At 49.3% G+C, this 19373-nt stretch overlaps 1 protein-coding gene across 1 annotated transcript in view; it reads right to left on the minus strand.

Annotated features, from left to right (window-relative positions):
* The window catches only part of IQANK1 (IQ motif and ankyrin repeat containing 1), a 178937-nt gene that overhangs the window by 68475 nt on the left and 91089 nt on the right, over nt 1-19373 (minus strand). Inside the window, exon 10 of the mRNA XM_030554161.1 lies at nt 19231-19323. Within this exon, the coding sequence (XP_030410021.1) occupies nt 19231-19323 (93 nt within the window). The remainder of the gene's footprint in view (nt 1-19230; nt 19324-19373) is intronic.

Here is a 19373-nt window from a genome sequence, read left to right on the forward strand (position 1 = left end):
TGCTGTAGTTTCTTAGTGTATTCCTCAGTGGGATCTGAGGGAAGTGGCCTGTAGAATTTGGTATTGGAGAGTTGTCTGGCTGCCTCCTTTTGATAGTCAGACCTGTTCATGATGACAACGGCACCTCCTTTATCAGCCTCTTTGATGGTAATGTCAGGGTGGTTTCTGAGGCTGTGGATGGCATTGCGTTCTGCACGACTTAGGTTGTGAGGCAAGCGATGTTGTTGTTCCACGATTTCTGCCTGTGCATGTCAGCGGAAGCATTCAATGTATAGATCCAGGCTGTCATTTCGACCCTCAGGAGGAGTCCATGTGGAGTTCTTTTTCTTGTGCTCTTGGTGGGAGGGCACCCGTGTATCAGTGCACTGTTCAGTGTTGTCCTGGAAGTATTCTTTGAGTCGGAGACGGCGAAAGTAGGCTTCCAGATCACCACAGAACTGTATCATGTTGGTGGGGGTGGCAGGGCAGAAAGAGAGTCCCCGATATAGGACAGACTTTTCTTCTGGGCTGAGTGTGTAGTTGGATAGATTGACGATATTGCTGGGTGGGTTAGGGGTACCACTGTTGTGGCCCCATGTGGCAGGTAGAAGTTTAGACAGCTTACAGTCCTTTTTCCTTTGAAGAGAGGTGAAGTGAGTAATGTAGATCTCCTGTCTTATTCTAGTGAAGTCCGTTTGTATAGAAGTTTGGTTATTAATGAGAGTCTCCAGGTTGGAGAGCTCTTTTTTGATGTTTTCCTGTTTGCTGTATAGGATGCTGATCAGGTGGTTCCTCAGTTTTTTTGATAGAGTATGACATAATCTCTCACTGTGGTCTGTGTAGTATGTAGATAGCAGTGGATTTTTTACCTTTAGTCCATTTGGTATGATGTCCATCCGTTTGCATTTGGAAAGGAAGATGATATCTGTCTGTATTTGTGCAAGTTTCTTCATGAGGTTGATGGATTTCCATTCCATACGGCTAAATGCAGTGCCTTGCATGGTGTCAAGTATCAGAGGGTAGCCGTGTTAGTCTGGATCTGTAAAAGCAGCAAAGAATCCTGTGGCACCTTATAGACTAACAGACATTTTGGAGCATGAGCTTTCGTGGGTGAATACCCACTTCCTCAGATGCATGTAATGGAAATATCCAGGGGCAGGTATATATATGTGTGCTAGCAAGCAAGCTAGAGATAACGAGGTCAATTCAATCAGGGAGGATGAGGCCCTGTTCTAGCAGTTGAGGTGTGAAAACCAAGAGAGGAGAAACTGGTTCTGTAATTGGCAAGCCATTCACAGTCTTTGTTCAATCCTGAGCTGATGGTGTCAAATTTGTAGATGAACTGAAGCTCAGCGGTTTCTCTTTGAAGTCTGGTCCTGAAGTTTTTTTGCTGCAGGATAGCCACCTTAAGGTCTGCTATAGTGTGGCCAGGGAGGTTGAAGTGCTCTCCTACAGGTTTTTGTATATTGCCATTCCTAATGTCTGATTTGGGATTCCAAGTGGTCCTTTCCCTGAGTTTTGTCTAATCACTTGGTGGTGGCAGTGTTCCCTAATCCAAGGTACAAGGGAGAATTTGTGCCTTGGGGAGTTATTAACCTAAGATGGTAGAAATAAGCTTACGGGGTTTTTCATCTGGGTCCCCACGTCTGTACCCTAGAGTTCAGAGTGGGGAGAGAACCCTGACAGATGTGCTGAAAGTACAGTCTGGATCAGTAACAGCCTTCAGAAAGCAATGCCTATTGCAGTACCCTCATGTCCCAACTCCCCTCCTTCACAGCTCCAAATGTTTGGAGCACAAAAGATACAAAAGACAGGGTGACACAACAACTGTCTCAGTTCTTTCTAACATCCCCCCTCAAAGCACTGGGGGGCTGCAGCAGGGTCCCCATTCCCCTTCCAGGAAGGCTCCTGGAGCTCTTCCCCCTGCCTCTGGCTGCAGGAGGAGGTGCAGAGGAGCCAACTTGTTGTTCACAGGAGGGAAGAGGAAAAGGGAGGGTGATTGAGCTTTGATTGGTTGCTCTGCCCTTGGTTGCTCTGCTCTAACCCTAACCCTAACCCTAAGTTGTTGTGGACAACTTCCTGGTGCAGGTGCTAGAGGAACCAATTAGGGGCCATGCTCTTCTTGACCTGTTACTCACAAACAGGAAAGAATTGATAGGGGCAGAAGAAGTGGGTGGCAACCTGGGCAGAAGTGATCATGAGATGGTTGAGTTCAGGATCCTGACAAAAGGAAGAAAGGAGAGCAGCAGGAAGAAAGGAGAGCATTAACCCTGCACATCAGAAAAGCAGACTTTGACTCCATCAGGGAGCCGCGCACAAGCGACCAGAGAGCTTGCGAACAGGGGTTGCTAACAGGGAGTTTTGCAAGGGAGTTCTCCAGGTGAAGGAGGAGCAAATACAGCATCTGTAGGGTAAGTGACTGTCTGTAATATATGTGTGTTTGTGTTTGGGGGTTACTTGCAGTGTGCTGAGCTTGTGTTTCTCAGTCTGTTTGTTTGAAGGACCATGTGCTGTGGCTGGCAGTTGGAGGCCCTGAGCTTCAAAGGAAGGTTTAAAGGCTCGAAGCCTCTGGTAATTGGCTGAGCCTTAATCAGTGGGCGGGGCATTAACTCAGGCCAGGGCTTTATAAAGCCACGCACAAGTGACCAGGGGCTGCTAACAGGGAGTTTTGCAAGGAAGTTTGGGAAGGGGGGGGGTCCCTTGTCGGTCCTACCTGTTCCCCTGTAGTCCCCTTAAAACCTATAATCCAAACCATATTCCAAACCCCCTTTCTTAAACCACCCATTAACTAGGAGACAATGCAGGCAGAAGCCCAGCAGCAGAGTGGGGGCTATCCAGTTTATTGTGCTGAGTGTAGCATGTATGATTACCTGCCTTGTGGGCGGGTGGCGTATGTGTGCAGTTGGTGCAAGGAGCTCCTGTCCCTCAGAGACCACGTACGGACTTTGGAGGCCAGGGTGGCGGAACTGGAGGAGCTAAGAAAGGCAGAGAGGTATGTTGATGAGGCTTTCCGGGACACTGTAGAATTGTTCCACCTCTGCTCAGACAGCCTCTGCGCTGTTGAGGAGGAAGAAAGGCCCAGGGAATCAGAGCAGTCAATGGGAGCAGACGGAAACCTTCCCATAGTTGGGACCCTCCTTCCAGATGGTGCTGGGGTTGCCTCTCACACTGAGGTTACCTCTCCGGGGGAGAGAACTCCAGTTGCTAGGAAAAGGCAGGTGTTAGTAATGGATGATTCGATCATTAGAAACGTAGATAGCTGGTTTGTGATGACCGGGAGAACCGTATGGTGACTTGCCTGCCTGGTGCGAAGGTTGCGGATCTCTAGAGGCCTCTAGACAGACTTATGTGTAGTGCTGGGGAGGAGCCGGTGGTCGTGGTACATGTAGGTACCAATGACATAGGGAAGGGTAGGAGAGATGTCCTGGAAGCCAAATTTAGGCTGCTAGGGAAGAGACTCAAATCCAGCACCTCTGTGGTGGCATTCTCAGAAATGCTCCCAGTTCCATGCTCAGGGCCAGGTAGGCAGGCAGAGCTTCAGAGTCTCAATGCGTGGATGAGATGATGGTGTAGAGAGGAGGGGTTTATGTTCATTAGGAACTGGGGAAACTTTTGGGATAGGGGGAGCCTATACAGGAGAGATGGGCTCCACCTAAACCAAAGTGGAACCAGACTGCTGGCACTAAACATTATAAAGGTTGTAGAGCAATTTTTAAACTCGGAGATGGGGGAAAGCTGACTGCTGCAGAGGAGCATGTGGATCGGACACAGACTTCTCTTAGGGGAGAGTCTGATGATAGGGAATCTCCAGGTTATAGTCAGGAACAGAGGACGGAAGAGGATAATGTAAGGGCTGGATCAGATGATAAACAGTCACATAAAAAAGAATCTGGCACATCAGATAAGGGCAGACAAATAAACAGGGACAGGTTTTGAAAGTGCTTGTACACAAATGATAGAAGTCTAAATAATAAGATGGGTGAACTAGAGTGCCTTGTGATAAAGGAGGATATTGATATAATAGGCATCACAGAAACCTGGTGGACTGAGGACAATCAATGGGACTCAATCATTCCGGAGTACAAAATATATCGGAAGGACAGAACAGGTTGTGCAGGGGCAGGAGTGGCACTATATGTGAAAGAAAATGTAGATTCAAATGAAGTAAAAATCTTAAGCGAATCCACACGTTCCATAGAATCGCTATGGATAGAAATTTCATGCTCTAATAAAAATATAACATTAGGGAATCTATTATCGACCACCTGACCAGGACAGTAATAATGATGATGAAATGCTAAGGGAAATTAGAGAGGCTATCAAAATTAAGAACCCAATAATAGTGGGGGATTTCAATTATCCCCGTATTGACTGGGAACATTTCACTTCAGGATGAAATGCAGAGATAAAATTTCTCGATACTTTAAATGACTGCTTCATGGAGCAGCTGGTACGGGAACCCACAAGGGGAGAGGCGACTCTAGATTTAATCCTGAGTGGAGCGCAGGAGCTGGTCCAAGAGGTAACTATAGCAGGACCACTTGGAAATAGTGACCATAATACAATAGCATTCAACATCCCTGTGGGGGGAAGAACACCTCAACAGCCGAACACTGTGGCATTTAATTTCAAAAGAGGGAACTATACAAAAATGAGGGAGTTAGTTAAACAAAAGTTAAAAAGTATAGTGACTAAAGTGAAATCCCTGCAAGTTGCATGGGCCCTTTTTAAAGACACCATAATAGAGGCCCAACTTCAATGTATATCCCAAATTAAGAAACACAGTAAAAGGACTAAAAAAGAGCCATTGTGGCTTAACAACCATGTAAAAGAAGCAGTGAGAGATAAAAAGACTTCCTTTAAAAAGTGGAAGTCAAATCCTAGTAAGGCAAATAGAAAGGAGCACAAACACTGCCAGCTTAAGTGCAAGAGTGTAATAAGAAAAGCCAAAGAGGAGTTTGAAGAACGGCTAGCCAAGAACTCCGAAGGTAATAACAAAATGTTTTTTAAGTACATCAGAAGCAGGAAGCCTGCTAAACAACCAGTGGGGCCCCTTGACGATCAAAATACAAAAGGTGCGCTTAAAGACAATAAAGTCATTGCGGAGAAACTAAATGGATTCTTTGCTTCAGTCTTCACGGCTGAGGATGTTAGGGAGATTCCCAAACCTGAACTGGCTTTTGTAGGTGACAAATCTGAGGAACTGTCACAGACTGAAGTGTCACTAGAGGAGGTTTTGGAATTAATTGATAAACTCAACATTAACAAGTCACCGGGACCAGATGGCATTCACCCAAGAGTTCTGAAAGAACTCAAATGTGAAGTTGCGGAACTATTAACTAAGATTTGTAACCTGTCCTTTAAATCAGCTTTGGTACCCAATGACTGGAAGTTAGCTAATGTAATGCCAATATTTAAAAAGGGCTCTAGAGGTGATCCCAGCAATTACAGACAGGTAAGTCTAGCGTCTGTACCGGGCAAATTAGTCGAAACAATAGTTAAGAATAAAATTGTCAGACACATAGAAAAACATTAACTGTTGAGCAATAGTCAACATGGTTTCTGTAAAGGGAAATCGTGTCTTACTAATCTATTACAGTTCTTTGAAGGGGTCAAACATGTGGACAAGGGGGATCCAGTGGACATAGTGTACCTAGATTTCCAGAAAGCCTTTGACAAGGTCCCTCACCAAAGGCTCTTATGTAAATTAAGCTGTCATGGGATAAAAAGGAAGGTCCTTTCATGCACTGAGAACTGGTTAAAAGACAGGGAACAAAGGGTAGGAATTAATGGTAAATTCTCAGAATGGAGAGGGGTAACTAGTGGTGTTCCCCAGGGGTCAGTCCTAGGACCATTCCTATTCAATTTATTCATAAATGATCTGAAGAAAGGGGTAAATAGTGAGGTGGCAAAGTTTGCAGATGATACTAAACTACTCAAGATAGTTAAGACCAACGCAGATTGTGAAGAACTTCAAAAAGATCTCACAAAAATTACATGATTGGGCAACAAAATGGCAAATGAAATTTAATGTGGATAAATGTAAAGTAATGCACATTGGAAAAAATAACCCCAACTATACATATAATATGATGGGGGCTAATTTAGCTACAACAAGTCAGGAAAAAGAGCTTGGAGTCATCGTGGATAGTTCTCTGAAGATGTCCACGCAGTAGGCAGAGGCAGTAAAAAAGCAAACAGGATGTTAGGAATCATTAAAAAGGGGATAGAGAATAAGACAGAGAATATCTTATTGCCCTTATATAAATCCATGGTATACCCACATCTCGAATACTGTGTACAGATGTGGTCTCCTCACCTCAAAAAAGATATTCTAGCACTAGAAAAGGTTCAGAAAAGGGCAACTAAAATGATTAAGGGTTTTGAGAGGGTCCCATATGAGGAAAGATTAAAGAGGCTAGGCCTCTTCAGCTTGGACAAGAGGAGACTAAGGGGGGATATGATAGAGGTATATAAAATCATGAGTGATGTGGAGAAAGTGGATAAGGAAAAGTTATTTACTTATTCCCATAATACAAGAACTAGGGGTCACCAAATGAAATTAATAGGTAGCAGGTTTAAAACAAATAAAAGGAAGTTCTTCTTCACGCAGCGCACAGTCAGCTTGTGGAACTCCTTACCTGAGGAGGTTGTGAAGGCTGAGACTATAACAATGTTTAAAAGGGAACTGGATAAATTCATGGTGGTTAAGTCCATAAATGGCTATTAGCCAGGAAGGGTAAAGAATGGTGTCCCTAGCCTCTGTTCGTCAGAGGATGGAGATGGATGGCAGGAGAGAGATCACTTGATCATTGCCTGTTGGCTTCACTTCCTCTGGGGCACCTGGCATTCGCCACTGTCGGTAGACAGACACTGGGCTAGATGGACCTTTGGTCCTGACCCGGTACGGCCTTTCTTATGTTCTTATGATGGGCAGGATCCCCTGGGAGACTAATATGAGGGAGAAATGAGTCAAAGGGAGCTGGCTGTATTTCAAAGAAGCCTTATTAAGAGCGCAGGAACAAACCATCCCAATGTGTAGAAAGAATAGCAAATATGGCAGGCGATCAGCTTGGCTTAACAGTGAAATCTTCGGTGAGCTTAATCACAAAAAGGAAGCTTACAAGAAGTGGAAATTTGGACAGATGAGCAGAGAGGAGTATAAAAATATTGCTCAAGCATGCAGGGGTGTAATCAGGAAGGCCAAAGCACAATTGGAGTTGCAGCTAGGATGAGATGTGAAGGGTAACAAGAAGGATTTCTACAGGTATGTTAGCAACAAGAAGGTCAGGGAAAGTGTGGGCCCCTTACTGAACGGGGGAGGCAACTTAGTGCCAGAGGATGTGGAAAAAGCTGAAGTACTCAATGCTTTTTTTCCCTCAGTCTTCACAGTCAAGATCAGCTCTCAGACTGCTGCACTGGGCAGCACAGTATGGGGTGGAGGTGAGCAGCCCTCAGTGGACATACATAGAAAAGCTGGACATACACAAGTCCATGGGGCCACATGCATTGCATCTGAGGGTGCTCAGGGAGTTGGCTCTGCAATCATATCGGCCATTGGCCATTATCTTTGAAAAGTCAAGGTGATTGGGGAGGTCCCAGACAATTGGCGAAAGGCAAATATATTGCCTATCTTTTATAAAGTGAAGAAGAAGAATCCGGGGAACTACAGACAAGTCAGCTTCACCTCAGTCCCTGGAAAAACCATGGAGCAGGCCCTCAAGGAATTCATTTTGAAGCACTTGGAGGAGAAGAAGGTAATCAGGAACAGTCAACATGGATTCACCAAGGACAAGTCATGCCTGACCAACCTGATTGCTGTCTATAATGAGATAACTGGCTCTGTGGATATGGGAAAAGTGGTGGATGTGATATACCTTGACTTTAGCAAAGCTTTTGATATGGTCTCCCACAGTATTCTTGCCAGCAAGTTAAAAAAGTATAGATTGGATAAATGGACTAATAAGGTGGGATCCACGGCTTGATGTCTAGTTGGCAGCTGGTATCAAATGGAATGCCATGGGGGTCTGTCCTGAGGCCAGTTTTGTTCAACATCTTCATTAATAATTTGGATGATGGGATGGATTGTACCCTCAGCAAGTTTGCAGATGACACTAAGCTGGGGGGAGAGGTAGATACGCTGGAGGGTAGGGATAGGATATAGAGGGACCTAGACAAATTGGAGGATTGGGCCAAAATAAATCTGATGAGCTTCAGCAAGGACAAGTGCAGAGTCCCGCACTTAGGACAGAAGAATTCCATACACTGCTACAAGCTGGGGACTGACTGGCTAGGCAGCAGTTCTGCAGAAAAGGACCTGGGGATTACAGTGGACAAGAAGCTGGATATGAGTCAACAGTGTGCCCTTGTTGCTAAGAAGGCTAACGGCATATTGGGCTGCATTAGTAGACGCATTGCCAGCAGATCAAGGGAAGTGATTATTCTTCTTCGAGTGATTGCTCATATCCATTCCAGTTAGGTGTACGCGCCGCGCGTGCACATTCGTCGGAAAACTTTTACCCTAGCAACTCAGTGGGCCGGCAGGTCGCCCCCTAGAGTGGCGCCACCATGGCGCTCCATATATACTCCTGCCGGCCCACCCGCTCCTCAGTTCCTTCTTACCGCCCGTGTCGGTCGTTGGAACAGTGGAGCGCGGCTTAGCTGACCTCCACTTCCCTAGCTACTCGTTTTCTCGTATATAATTATGCAGTTATAACCCTTTTTATATATATATTTGTATGGTTATACGTGTTTTCTTTGCTAACATGGTTAGTTTAGTTAGCGGGGTTCAGGAAGTAGCCCCTTCCATGAGCCCAGTGCCGGAGCCATGCATGGCTCACCGGGTTTTAAAAGGGGCCCGGCCTGCCAGAAGCCGTGGCCGAAGAGAGATCTACATGACTCCTGTTTGAAGTGCCTCAGGGAATCACACTTGACAGATAAGTGCCCCATTTGCAAGGCTTTTAAGCCGAGAACAAAAAGGTGCGGGACTTTCACTTACCCCTCCACCTTGGGCGCCGAGCGATGTTCAAGCGGCGGGCAGAAGCGCCTCCTCGGCACCGGACCCCGCCGGTACTACCAAGGCCTTTCGGCACCGACCGTCGCCGGCACCGATGTCGACTCGGCACCGCTCCCTTCTTCCGAGGTCGAGAGAGCCTACGATTCCTGCTGGTGCCTGGCGGCTCCCCGGCACGCGCCGTGGTTGAGCCCCTGCTCCCGCTGCTTCCGTGCCACCTGCATCGCAGCCAGAGAGCTCGCCTAAGTTGCATTACCCGGCACCGACACCTGCAGAGGCACCGATGACTTCGGCACCGTCGATTCCAGTCCCCCAGGACCACTGAATCCGGTGCCTGGCAGCTCCCCGGCTCACGCCGTGGTAGAGCTTACTGCTCCTGCTGCTTCTGTGCCGACTGCACCGCAGCTAGAGAGCTCGTCTAAGATGGTTCGCCCGGCACCAACGACGTCGGCACCGTCGATCCCGGTCCCACGAGGGCCGTAGAATCCGGTGCCTGACGGCTCCCCGGCGCGCGCCGTGGTTGAGCTACTGCTCCTGCTGCTTCCGTGCCAGCGGCACCGCAGCCAGAGAGCTCGTCTAAGTCGGATCGCCCGGCGCCGACACCTGCTACGGCACCGATGACGTCGACACCGTTGATCCCGGTCCCACAAGGGCCGTAGAATCCGGTGCCTGACGGCTCCCCGGCACGCGCCGTGGTTGAGCTACTGCTCCTGCTGCTTCCGCGCCAACGGCACCGCAGCCAGAGAGCTCGTCTACGTCGGATCGCCCGGCACCGACACCTGCTGCGGCACCGATGACGTCGGCACCGTCGATCCCCGGTCCCGCAAGGGCCGTAGAATCCGGTGCCTGACGGCTCCCCGGCACGCGCCGTGGTTGAGCTACTGCTCCGGCCGCTTCCGTGCCAACGGCACCGCAGCCAGAGGGCTAGTCTAAGTCAGATTGCCCGGCACCGACACCTGCTGCGGCACCGATGACGTCGGCACCGTCGATCCCGGTCCCGCAAGGGCCACAGAATCCGGTGCCTGACGGCTCCCCGGCACGCGCCGTGGTTGAGCTACTGCTCTGGCTGCTTCCATGCCAACGGCACCGCAGCCAGAGGGCTAGTCTAAGTCGGATTGCCCGGCACCGACGCCTCTGAGGCACCGACAACATCGGCACCGTCGATTCCAGTCCCACAAGGGCTATCGAATCCGGTGCCCGACGGCTCCCCGGCACGCGCCGTGGTTGAGCGTATTACTCCCGCTGCTTCCGTGCTGACGGCACCGCAGCCAGTCAGCTTATCTAACTCGGATCGCCCGGCACCGACACCTACCGAAGCTCTGATGACCTCGGTACCGTGGATCCCGGTCCCACGAGGGCCGTCGAATCCGGTGCCTGACAGCTCCCCAGTATGCACTGTGGTTGAGCCTGCTGTTCCCTTCACGCCGGAGATGTTACCAACGGCGAGGGCTCTCAGTGCCATGACAGAGTCAGTGCTGCCTGACCCCGGCACCGCCGGTACGGGTAATACAGTCTCTTCAGGGGACTGTCCCCTGTCAGCACAGCAGAGCGGCACCGTTCATGATCACGGTCCCGCAGACACTCCAAGTCCTGTCGGCACGCCGGACACCACTGGCAGTCCCGGTGCTGTTTTCCTCGGTACTGGTCACACTCGCTGCACCGGTCGGTATCCCGTTCGCCGACTCGCTATCGGCACCGTTCCGACTCCTGGCACCGGGGCAGGTACCTTGACTCCTGTAGCCCTTCTCCGAGCCTCGAGATCTCAGTCGACCTCCCGACACCGTTCTGGTTGCGGGTCTGGATCTCGTTCCAGGTACCGATACGCCTCCCGATGCCGGTCCCCGGTGCCGAGTTGGGCAAGGTCCGAGTGAGTCAGAGACTCTGCCTGTGCCTTCTTTTAGTACCTCCATGGCCGTCCGGACACGCATCCGTGTCATCCCATATGCGCAGATTTTATGCTCAGGACCACGATCCTGATATGATGGCCAGCGGGCGCCAGCCCGAAGCAGAAAGAGGCTTGGCGAATGAACAGGCTTGGCCGCCAGGTGTACTCTGCAGGGGCCCTGCAGCTCGGGGTAGCAAAGCAACAAGCCTTGCTTAGCTGCGATAATTATAGCACCTGAGTGAAGGAGTTTCTCCCTCAAACTTCCACCTGGAGTTCGCTGCCGTCTTGGAGGACGGGGGAAAGAAGGTTCCCAGAGCGTCCCTCCAGGCCTCGTTGGACGCAGCAGACTCTGCGGCCAGCACTCTGGCCTTGAGTGTCGCCGTGAGGTGCATTTCATGGCTTCAGGTTTTAAACCTCCGGCCGGAGCTGCGGTATGCCATTCAGGATTTACCCTTTGTTGGTAAAGGCATCTTCGCGGCAGAGACAGCCCCAGACTGCGTAGTCTGATGGGCAATAGGGTCCTAATGCGTCTCAGCATGTATACGCCAGCGACCAAACGCAGGCCTTTCTGGCCCCAGACGCCATACTCTGTGCCTAGCCAGAGGCAGAACTCTGGCAAACGGCAGGGCCAAGGTGGTCGCAGACGAACGTCAGGACCCCTAAAGAGCCAAAGTCAAGGTCCCTCGCAATTACCACTGGGACCAAAGACGGACCTTCCAAGGTTCACCTGAGGGCGGTGTACCAGTTGCAGGACGGGATCCCGATCCCGCTTTCTCCTGGCATGGCCCCAGTTACTTTCAGATCGCTGGGTCCTGCGCACGATGGAGCATAGGTACCACCTTTAATTTGCTCCAGCCCTGTCCCCCTTCAGCGGACGAAAGGGGTAAGGGGTTTTACCCCCGTTATGCCCTAGTCCCCCACTCGAACACAGGTCTCAGACCTTCTTGGTCCTGCACGGACTCAACCGGGTTAGGATAAGGTTGGAGTTCTGCATGGTATCCCTGGGAACCATTATTCCATCCTTGCCTCCTGGGGGCTACTGTGCCGCCCTGGATATGAAGGACGCGTACTTTCGCAATGCCATCTTCCCTCCGCACGGGAGATGCCTCCGCTCTATAGCCGACAGTCAATACTCCCGGTTTACGGCCATAGTCGCCGCCTACCGTCGCTGATGTCGGATATGCGTTTTTCCGTATCTGGACGATTCGCTTATCCGAGGAGACTATGAGACGCAAACCACTCAGCGCGTGGGCATCGCCACGGTCTTATTCACAGGTCAAGGCCTGCTGTTTATTATAGAGCAATCCACTCTGGTCCCCACGCAGAGGTTGGGCTCCCTAGGGGCTATCCTGGTCTCCTACCTAGCCGGAGCCTGCGTATCGCAACTGCGATTTTAGGCGATGGCAACAATCATCTGAGGTCTGAAGGCTTTCCCAACGACCTCAGCTCGTTCTTGTCTCAGTCTCCTGGGTCCATGGTTGCCCACCAGTTTGTAACCAAACACGCCAAGCTCCGCCTCCGTCCTCTCCAAGTCCGGCTCACTGCCCCTGACGGCGGACGCCTCATCTCTCTGCTCGAGTGCTCATGGTCACCTCTGAGCTTAAGGCCTTTGGTCTTCTAGGGAGCTGGCATTCCTCATCAATGCCCCAAAAATGAGAGTAGCCCGCCTGGCATGCCAGGGGTTCCAGCGGCAGCTGCGAGGCCGTTGTATCTCAGTGTTTACAGCCAACACAACGACCAGGTGCTTCATAAGTATTCAGGGGGGACATAGTCCTTCCCCCCTTTTTTGTCAGGAGGCCATCCATTTCCGGGTCTTTTGCATGGCCCACTCAATGGAGCTGGCGACGTCCTTTCTCCCAGGCGTTTGGAACGTCTTAACTCTTTGCCTCAGCAGGTCTTTCCTGCCTTACGAGTGATCACTCTGCCCCATGTGAGGCGTCCCGCTTTCCGGAAGTGGAGATGTTTCCTCACACAGACCTGTTCGCTCACCGCGAGGGCAGGAAATGCCAGGTGTTCTCCTCCTTCCAAGATCTCTCCTCGGAATCGATCTTGGACGCATTCCTGATGCCGTGGAAAGGCCAACTGCATTATGCCTTCCCACTGTTCCCACTGGTTCATTAGGTCCTGCTAAAACTCCGCAGGGGCAGAGCGCGCATCATCATGATCACTCCAGAGTGGTCCAGGCAGCACTGACATACCACGTTGCTCGGCCTGTCAGCCCAGACCTCATCACTCAGGGCAACGACAGGCTTCGTCACTCGGACCTGCAGCCTCTTCACCTCACGGTGGCTGCTGCGTTCCTGAGTCGGGGTGACAGGCAGCCTTCCACCTGGTCGACGTACCGGGCCAGGTGGAAGCGTTTCTTTTACAGCTGCAATTCGCTCGATCTTGCTCCTGCTGAGGTCTCGATCCCCTCTATTTGGCCTGTCTCTGGCCTTCAGCGGCAGGACCTGGCGGTATCAGCGCTGAGGATACACTCAGCAGCCATCTCTACCTTCCAGCAGGCTGAGATGGACGTTCAGTGTTCTCACGCTCTTGGGTTCGAGGTCCCTCAAGGGCTTGGAGCGCTTGCACCCTCGGGTGCGCCGCCCAGCCCCGACCTGGGACCTCAACCTAGTCTTGGCCAGACGGGTCTCTGAGATCAGAGCTCTTACGGGGGTTCCGCCGTACACTAGGTTTCACAAAGACAAGGTGCAGTTATGACCGCACCCGGCTTTCCTCCCTAAGGTGGTTTTAGCTTTTCATGTTACCCACAGTTCAACACAATGGGCACAACCGTTGCACTCCTTGAACATCTGTGGAGTGCTCGCATTATATTGTGCTGACAGAACCATTTCCTAAGGTGCCCCAGCTCTATCCCGGTAGCGGGCCAAAGGGAGGGCTTGCTTGTTCTCCTCTCAGAGGATCTCATCTGGGGTGATGGCGGACATCCCCACTTGTTATGATTTGGCTCATATTTCCCCAAGCCACATCAACGTGCATTCTACCAGGGCTCAGGCTTCATCTGCCGCCTTGCTGGCTCGTGTTTCTACCCACGAGATCTGTCGCGAAGCTCCATTGGTCCTCGGTCCATACCTTTGCTTCGCAGTATGCCCTGGTTCAGCAGTCAAGAGAGGCTGTAGCCTCTGGCTCAGCAGTTTTATTCTGCCACATTTCACTCCGACCCCACCGCCTTTGTAAGGCTTGGGATTCACCTAACTGGAATGGATATGAGCAATCACTAGAAGAAGAAAAGACGGTTACTCACCTTTGTAACTGTTGTTCTTCGAGATGTGTTGCTCATATCCATTCCACACCCGCCCTCCTTCCCCACTGTCGGAGTAGCCGGCAAGAAGGAACTGAGGAGCGGGTGGGCCGGCAGGAGTATATATGGAGCGCCATGGTGGCGCCACTCTAGGGGGCGACCTGCCGGCCCACTGAGTTGCTAGGGTAAAAGTTTTCCGACGAATGTGCACGCGCGGCGCGTACACCTAACTGGAATGGATATGAGCAACACATCTCGAAGAACAACAGTTACAAAGGTGAGTAACCGTCTTTTCCCCTCTATTCGGCACTGGTGAGGCCACATCTGGAGTACTGCATCCAGTTTTGCGGGCCCCACTACAGAACGGATGTGGACAAATTGGAGAGTCCAGCAGAGGCAACGAAAATGATTAGGGGGCTGGGACACATGACATATGAGGAGAGGCTGAGGGAACCGGGCTTAATTAGTCTGCAGAAGAGAAGAAGAGTGAGGACAGATTTGATAGCAGCCTTCAACTAACTGAAGGGGGTTTACATAGAGGATGGAGCTAGGCTGTTATCAGTGGTAGCAGATGACAGAACAAGGAGCAATGGTCTCAAGTTGCAGTGGAGGAGGTCTAGGTTGGATACTAGGAAAAACTATTTCACTAGGAGAGTGGTGAAGCACTGGAATGGGTTAACTAGGGAGGTGATGGAATCTCTATCCTTAGAGGTTTTTAAGGCCTGGCTTGACAAAACCCTGGCTGGGATAATTTAGTTGCAGTTGGTCCTGCTTTGAGCAGAGGGTTGGACTAGATGACCTCCTGAGGTCTCTTCCAACCCTAATCTTCTATGATTTTAAGGGTTCTTCTGTCTAGCAAACAAAGATCTGATGATTTCAAGATTAAATTAGACAAATTCAGACTAGAAACAAGGCTCAAAATTTTAACAATGGAGTAATTAACCATTGGAATAATTTATCAAGCATTGTGGTGAATTCTCCAGTGTCGGATGTGTGATCTCGGATGTGTAGAACCTTCAAAAGATTATAACAGGTACTATGGGTGTGATACTGGCAGATCTGGTGCCAGTTCAGGCCAAGATATCCATGCCTCAGTTGAACACTGACAAACATAGAGCTAAAAATCAGTCTGGCTCACTTGTGTGTTAATATTGTTAAAACAGATATTACAATTATAAGAATGTGTTCAGAGTTTATTGAATGCTTGTGAGCTGCTGTATGCATTAATCTCACTTAAAACATCTGTGTCCCATATTGTAAGGTAATATTTACATTGCATTGTAAGCCTTTGTAAATTACCAGACAGGAGCGAGACATTAATTAGTGTGAAATGCTGGTCTCCAACAAAAGGTGTTATGGCCTGCCCAATAAGGAAGGCCCACTGACACCCCACAGACCAGCCTGGAAGATTAAAGAGGACAAAAGAAAGACTTTGTTGTTTACTCTTCCCACCTCTGAGAAGATGAATCTTGCAAGTGAATTGCTCCCATCAGCTGAGTTGGCAGCTCAAAGCAGAAGTGAAGCAGTGAATAAAACCCCGGAAAAAGCAGGAACTGTATCTTTATATTGCTTGGACTCGGGGGGAACAAGGATTACTAGAATAAACAAAAGATCCCCAGTGCTTATCCTGGGTTAGCCCTAAAGGTCATACAGACCTTGCTTATTATAGAAGCTACTATTACTTTTTGAAAGTTAAGATGGTAAGTCATTATCTGCTTCAACCTTGTAAAAAGCTCTTGTCTCCTTTTCCTATTTAGTAAATCTTTAGGTAGTTTAGTACAGGATTGGCTGCAAGCATTGTCTTTGGTGTGAGCTCTAACATGCAGTTCAGGACTGGGCATAACCGGAACATTGCTGTTATTCGTGGTGTAAGGGCCTTCTATCACAATGGCAAGCTTCCCTGGGTGGCGAGACAGGGAGCACCTCAGGAGACTGTCTGTGACTTCATATTAAGAATTTTATAGTGCCTAGGGAGTATACACTTGATAACTGGTTGGTGAAATCTAAGCATAGAACTCTCAACCAGTTTGGGGTTTGTGCCTGTTTTTTTAACAGTCTGCCTTGAGGTTGGTAGTCAGGCTCTTGAGCCACTGCAGGACAGCTTGACAAGGACTACAGTAAATATCCCAAAGCTTTTGTATCTATAAATGTTATGTATCATTTTCAGATAGGATTGTAATCTAGCTCCATGGGAAAGGATTATAGAGCTAACTCCAGTAACTAGAGAGAGAGAGAGAGAGAGAGAGAGTGAGAGAGAGAGTGTGTGTGTCCTGCAAATCCCAGGACAGGCAAACAACTCCAGATAATTACCACTCATGTGGGGGGGGGGGGGGCATTTCACATACTGATTCAGACCATGTTCAAGGATCCAGATGACAAAGACAGGGCTTTTGGTACAAAGGCTCAGCCTAAACTGATTGAATGACCCTCATTTGATCCTCAAATTAACAGAAGACTAAGTGAGAGGGAAAAACCCTGCTGTTGGGTTTGAAGAACTGGAAACCTACTGTCCGTTACAGCTATTCCCCTATTCCATTTTGTTTCCCCAGACTCCATTTTGTTTTCTGTTCTCCTGTGGCCGCCCTTCCCTGGCTGTTAAGTTGTTTACCAGGGCCACTGCCCTTCTCAAAGGGAGGGCCCCTTAAGTTGTTTAACAAGAGCCATTGCCCTTCTCAAAGGGATGGCCACTTGTGCTGCATGCTAAGTGGGACCACTGCCCTTTTCAAAGGGTTAGTCCTGTTATCACCTCGTTGAACCTGGGCTTGGTGTAGGGTAGGCAATGTCCAGAGCTGCAAGGCCTATTGTGGTTTTAAGATCCTGGGCATGAGTCATAGTCTCATGTGCTCTTGAGTCACCTATTGCACAGGACTATGTCCAGGCATGTCTCTGGGCTTACCTTCAGTTTTTCCCCTGTGCCCCCTCCCCTGTGACAGAGGGAGCCTATCAGGATTACTGGTGGGAAACTGCCCAAGTTTGCCTTTAAAACCAAACATTTTTGAAACACACCTCAGAAAGGTTCCTGCATTGCTGCCTGGTCTGATCAGCCAGGGGTTCTGGGGGGTCTTTCTCCGCTCTCGTTTTATTTTGGAGCGTACCCCCGTTTTTGAAACCCCCCCCACGAAGAACGAATTGCTACCTGAGAGATCTCCTGATTATTGAGACTGTAGCGAACCCTCCTTGCCTCTTCTGATGTTGCTGCTGCTTCTGCCTTTGCTGCTGCCTTGGGGACTGGTAAGAATCCCTCTGTAAAACTTTCTATACTTTTATTTTATTATTTTAGCTGCTGGCTCTGTTTCCCCAGCACACAGACTCAAGCTAAACCTTGGTCTGTGTCTTAAAACCTCTCTTAAACTACAGGGCTCTTTGCCACTGCTAAGCTCTGCTCCTGTGGGCTTTGCCTTGGGGCTGTCTGCTTTCAGCTGTATCCACCACTGTAGCCACCATCCCTTGGCTTCCTTGGGAGCTGAGTCCTGGATACATACCACTCTGCCCTCTGTAACCTCCCCATAGCATAAGGTGCACCATAGGTCTTGTTTTTTTTTTTAATTTAATAAGTCATAGTTTGTTAAGATTGTAGAGCTTGTAAGTTTCTGTGATATTTGTTGTGTTGCCTAATTGTTGGTTAAAATAAGTTTAGAAAATCATTGCCTGGTTGTATTCTGTAGCTGCTTGTCATTTTATATAAGTTTGATTAAGTTAGGGGATAGATGAGGTTTTTACTATTTGAATTTGTCTTCCCACTGCCCCACCCCCCCCCCCCCCCCCGAGCTCCCCAGTCACTCATTGCAGTCTCTCTGCTGTTTAAACTTGCAGCCTGTCTGCTCTCTGTGTCTCCCTGAGTTTAAATCTCCCTCTGTAGCGCCTCTATTTTTGGTTTCTGCTCCACCACGTGCTCCTCTTCCCCCATCCCCTAACCTCATTCCTCTACCACTGCCTTTCTCTCTCTCTCTCTCTCTTTTAATCCCTTCCCCCACGTGTTCACCCCGCTCCTACTGCTGCCAAACCTCAATTGTATTACTGAAGTCTAGCATAAAACCCCATTGGTTACCCTTTTTCTCTCTCACACACCTCACATTTTATATTTACACCACTGTGACACATTTTTACCTAGAGTTGTTGGTTATTTAACACATTTTACCCATAACTGTTAGTTGGTTATATGCTGCTGTGACACACCCTTTACCTAGAAATTGTTAGCTACCTGTTACATTTATACTTCAGTTTTAGTTGGTTACCAACTGTATTGTACCCCACTGTATTGTACCCCACTATTGAAACCCCCTATACTATACTAAAAGAACTCCCTCCCCAATTACCTACCTTAACAAACCCCATACCCCTCACTATTAAATTTTCCCTGTTTTTTGCATTTTCTTAATAAAGTTTATTTTGCACCCCACCTGTGTGGTAATTGCTCCCCAAGATCCCATATACCTGCAGGCAGGGACACCTACCAGGGTCTCCATGTGGATGATGAGTGTCACCTGGTAAGTTTAGCATGCATGTAGACAATTTTTTAAATTATATGTACTCTGTAATGCTTTTGTCCTAAATATACTCTATATATTCTGCTTTGTGAAACAACCATCATAGCCACTGGGAGAGAGCAGAACTGCAGACCTGCTGGGATAAGCACAGCAAATTGGAAGGAGGACTGCAAGCCTAAATACCTAGTCTGGAGGGAGAGGGACATGGGTCCCTGCCCATAGAGAGGTGGTGGCTGGAGGCCTGAGACTTAAAGCGGTGCCTTTGAGCAGACCAAGCCAGAGGTGCCGCTAACCCTGGAACTGTGATATCTCCATCACTGGACGTTCTAACAAAGTTTGGATATTTTCTAAAAGATATGCTCTAGCATAAATAGGAATTCATTCAGGGAACTCCTATGGCCTGTGTTAAGCAGGTCAGACTAGATGATCATAACGGTCCCTTCTGGCCTAATATTTTATGAGCCCCACCTTCCAATGAGACCTCCTACCCCAAATATTCTGAAAGGATTTGGCAGAGAGCCCCTAGCTGCCTCTCAGGTCCAATGGAGCAAAGGCAGCTTGGAACCTCTGTGGAGTCCGTTCCCCTCAGGCTGAAAGGGGCAGAAGGGCCTGGGAGCCTCACCTGCAGGGTCAGCTCTGCATTGACCATCTGCTTTCTCTGACACTTATCATGCTCCATGATTCTCCTGTTCAGTTCATAGTAGGCCTGCTGCAGCTGCATGGGAGGAAGGAGGAAGAAACAGATGGGAAAGATGAAGGTGGCCC

This window comes from Gopherus evgoodei, chromosome 2, assembly GCF_007399415.2.
Source record: "Gopherus evgoodei ecotype Sinaloan lineage chromosome 2, rGopEvg1_v1.p, whole genome shotgun sequence".
Classification (NCBI taxonomy): Eukaryota; Metazoa; Chordata; order Testudines; family Testudinidae; genus Gopherus; species Gopherus evgoodei.